This window comes from Limulus polyphemus, unplaced genomic scaffold (genome assembly GCF_000517525.1).
Source record: "Limulus polyphemus unplaced genomic scaffold, Limulus_polyphemus-2.1.2 Scaffold1564, whole genome shotgun sequence".
Lineage (NCBI taxonomy): Eukaryota > Metazoa > Arthropoda > Merostomata > Xiphosura > Limulidae > Limulus > Limulus polyphemus.
The window spans coordinates 88,016-92,415 of record NW_013667174.1 but is presented as its reverse complement, the minus strand read 5'-3'; the positions used below and the strand labels follow the sequence as shown (position 1 = coordinate 92,415).

General features: G+C 30.0%; 1 protein-coding gene across 3 annotated transcripts in view; it reads left to right on the top strand.

Moving 5' to 3' along the window:
• LOC106464116 (roquin-2-like) overlaps positions 1–4,400 on the top strand; it is a 62,081-nt gene that overhangs the window by 36,320 nt on the left and 21,361 nt on the right. For all 3 annotated transcript variants that reach the window (XM_022391798.1, XM_022391800.1, XM_022391799.1), the window contains one exon: positions 1,116–1,288. In XM_022391798.1, the coding sequence (XP_022247506.1) occupies positions 1,116–1,288 (173 nt within the window). The remainder of the gene's footprint in view (positions 1–1,115; positions 1,289–4,400) is intronic.

Genomic DNA, 4,400 nt, shown 5'->3' with positions numbered 1-4,400 from the left:
ATACCTTGAAATAAAAGATATGTCCATTCACCTTTTCCCTTAAATAGCATCAAAGTACTCTATATCATTATAGTATTTTGGCACTTGTGTATAAAGTTAAAATCATAAATAATACTCAACGTTAAACTGGTACACAATTAAAAACATTTTATTTAGCCCTATCTATGGCCTTCAAAAAGTTGACCACTCTACATGTTTCAATGTTGAATATTATTTATGATTTTAACTTTATACACAAGTGCCAAAATACTATAATGATATAGAGTACTTTGATGTTATTTAAGGGAAAAGTGAATGGACATATCTTTTATTTCAAGGTATTGTGCAAATAATTCTTGTGTTTATTTCTTCATAACATTCAAAACTATATAAATAATTCATATATAATAGCTTTTAACTCAACATGAGGTTGAGACTCTTTTAAACCTTGTAGATTTGAGAACTTAAATGGACTGTACCTACCTGTAGAATGAAAAGAGGGTGACCTTTGATTTCTTTACTGAGGCCTCAGTATAAGAGCTGAAACATCATCCCCCCTTTTAATTCAAGAACCAGTTCAAGTCCAGTTAAGTTCTCAAACCTGCTATGACTACTCTGCATAAAGTTCTACAGAAACAACTTATCTAAAATCTATATGCCAAAAATAGACTAAAACTCTGATGCAATATTTGCTATATCTCTGTTTATACTAAATTTCATATACATCACTTCTCATCTATCCAGCCAAATGTTTGGGAGAGATTTTTCATGAGATAGAAATACTTACTGGACTTATCTAATTCAAGGAAATGGGATGCATCCAGCATTTAACTTTCCACATTAAAGGAGTTTTATTAGTAGATGATGTAATGTTTGGATATAATATTCTGTTACATAACTCATGTGAAATTTACTTTAATTCATTTTTTTTAAATTTTACAATGACATTAGTTCTATTTTGGAAAATAAAACATAATATTTGTAAAAAACTGTATATAGACATTAAAATCTTAGTTGGATTTAATTCGTATGAAAACATTTGAATAAATCACAATATTGTGTTAATCACTTCTATCAGTTCAGTATTTTATTTTATCTTATATTACAATCTGATAATTTTGTTTTCTTTGCTATAGAATGGGACAGATGAAGGTATTTTCAAAGAAGGTTTTAGTTTGTCAAACAAAACCTCATATTACTCACCTTGGACCTCAGCTGATATTTTTTGTTACACCTCCAGAGCAACAGCACTGAGTGGATCATCAACTTCCACCACAGACGCAGAGAAGTATATGCAAGAAACTGGCAGGTATTTGCAAAGTTCTATTTATTGTCTCTGAATTAAAGTTGAAATGAGTAAAATATTTAACTTATTCATTTATTATACCAATTATTGGGTATAATTCTTGTAATGATTAACATAGGAATTTGGATATACAGAATTAGGATAAAACACTAACAGTTCTTAATTCTAAAATTTAGCATGAAGTTTAATGTTGCCTTGCACAAACATTTCAACACCTCTTGAAAAAATGAACATTATTTTTGGCTGATTATATAAATTCATCTTATATTTTGCAGCACACAAACAGTTGTTATGAATGTGAATGAGTATATTAAAAGGTGAAAAATAGTTATCACTGATGTTTCTGAAGATTGTTGTTTATCCATCCATAATAAATACAATTATTAGAGAAAATTGCACATGTCTAAAAAAAGATTTTTAGAAATTTTAAAATATTGGTTTCATTGGGATGCCATCTGCTCCTGAAAAACAAAGACCATTATAAAAAAAAAGATATTTTGATGTTTATTGAAAGAAAAGATCCTCATTGCAAAATTCTGTTGCAAATGCAGTATCATTACATAGTTACGTCAACAATAAACTGTATCTTCAATGAATATATACTAGGAAATAATAACAATCATATGCCCAAATTTACTCCACATTATACTTCTAGAAATAAGATGAAATGTACTGCTGCTTTTAAACAAGTAAAACATATTGTTACTCTGAATGAATTATGGACTTATTTAAATGTTTTGATAAAATTTGAGAGAGATAGAGTTAAAGCATATATAGTTAACCACAGAAACTTTGATCATCTGTTACTACATGTCTGACATTGATGTCCGAGCAATTAACATTTCATCAGTTCTCAGTCTCTGAAAACTCGGTACTCAATAGCCTTACTTTTTGATGCTCTGTAATGAACCAAAATGTATCGGCATGTTTATTTAAGAATACTAATGCACAGTCTTTAATAATAAATTTTTAAATGGCTTAGCTTAAGTTGAAGAAAGTATTTTAAAAATGTCATAAAAGCCACATCATTTCTTTAGTGTTTTCCAGGATTCATTAGTACACCAACTGATCCATCATGCCGAGCAATTAACATGAAACATTCATATGAATACTCATAAACTTGCATCATTTTTATTATCAGTTTTTGTAAATCCTTAATACAGAGGAATGTATTGATATTTGTTTGGGCTTAATAATTATTAATAACCTTATGAAGCAAATGAAATAGGATAACTTTTTTTTTTTTTTCTGGATAAAGACTGGTTTGTTATGTTAGCTGTCAACTGTACTTTGTGCAGCCTTACACTTCCGTTGAAAAAGTGGTAAACATATCTTTCAGAAGCACCAACTTAGTACAAACAAGCACAGAATTTATATCAAATATATGATGTTTGTGGGGACTGATGCCTGCATTGTTGGTTTGTTTGACTCTTACGTTATGATTCAAGATGGATAGTGATACCAATACTACATGCAGCATGTTGAACATTAATTACAAAGACATAATCAACTGTTTGCAAGTGTGGGACATATGTATAGTGGAAAGGAGGATCCCGGAATTTGAGTATTTCCTAGTAGAAATCTATAAGGAAGTCAACACATTCTTCTGCAATGGTAAAATACAACACTTGCATCCTGTGACTAAGTTATGATGGATGTTTGAGTTAATCCTTGAGTTTCTACCACAGCGATAAGGTACAGCATTGTGCCATATAAGGTATTTTCTGCCCAACTCCCAGTATCACTTCCTGTCCATTTGTGACAATGTTCTTTTTCAAGTAGGGCAGGCATATCGTAGTGGTTAGATGATCAAAAAGTGTAAAGTTTACATCATGGTGGCACTAAACATGTTCACAGTTTTAGCTATTGGTGCATTATGACAGTGATAGTTAATCCTCTTATTTGGTGCAAAGTGGGTGGTGCTACTGGCTGCTTTTCAACTAGTCAGTAGTTCTAAATTAAGGGTAGCTACACTTGAACCCTAGGTTAGGTGTCTTTGACCTGGCCATTCAGCCCATATCACCAATCCTTTTCAGGTTCCAAGATGCTTAATGAATATAAATAGTCCTTGAATTTGTCATTTCAAACATAGTCAGATATTTTTTCTGAAAGTTAGATTGACAGTAACCATCAAATGGGAACCTGTCCTTTTATTGTTTTGCTGAAAGATGCATTGAAGATTGATATAGATTAAAATCACACTTATTTTACTATTGGTGACAAAATTGTAAATTTTATGGAAGGGATCTCAAATGGAAAACTTCAGATGTGGACAGTTGTTGTGTGAAGATTAACTCTTTCAACCCGGGGTCGATCCTTGGGACATACCTCGTAACCATTTTATGCTTGTTATAGTTTTCATGCTATAACTTTTAAATTAGTAATTGAATGTTAACAAAATATGGTAGTTTATCAGTAAACATTACAATGCTTTCATATGCAAAATATCTAATTTTTTTATCCAGTCTTAAAGTTTTTAAAGCAATGTTTCTCTCATACCTTGTTTTTTTTTCACATCTTTTCTATCTATCATTGAAAGTAATTTATTTTCATCTTTACATTAAAAATATTTTTATGCATCAGAATATTTTATAATGTCCAAATAGTTATCAAATGTTTCTTAAGAAAAAACTTTATATTTTATCTGTTATTTTCAGTAATTGATCTCTGTACATTATCTTTATAAGGTCCAAATAGTTATCAAACATTTCTTAAGAAAAAACTTCATATTTTATTTGTTATTTTCAGTAATTAATCTCTGTACGGGTTCGGTAAATTTGACCGGTCTCGCAACTACCATAAAAAATTAGGAAATAAACATAAATTATGCCTCTTTCATTCTAGAATGAACACATTATAACACAAAAACATAATTTTTTTTTTACATTGACCTTTCACCCATGTTTGGCTAACAATTCAGAAGTTACAACAATGCAGCTCATGTACACTCATGTTACCGTATCAAATAACATAAAGGTGACCTTTGGTCTGTACAAAGTAAATTGTCTTGGCTGTGTTTTAGTCGACTAGTATTTTGTAAAATACAGTCACATTTCAATTATATACATTATATATGTATATAGATTATTGCTATTTAGAAATAAGTTCTTATTTA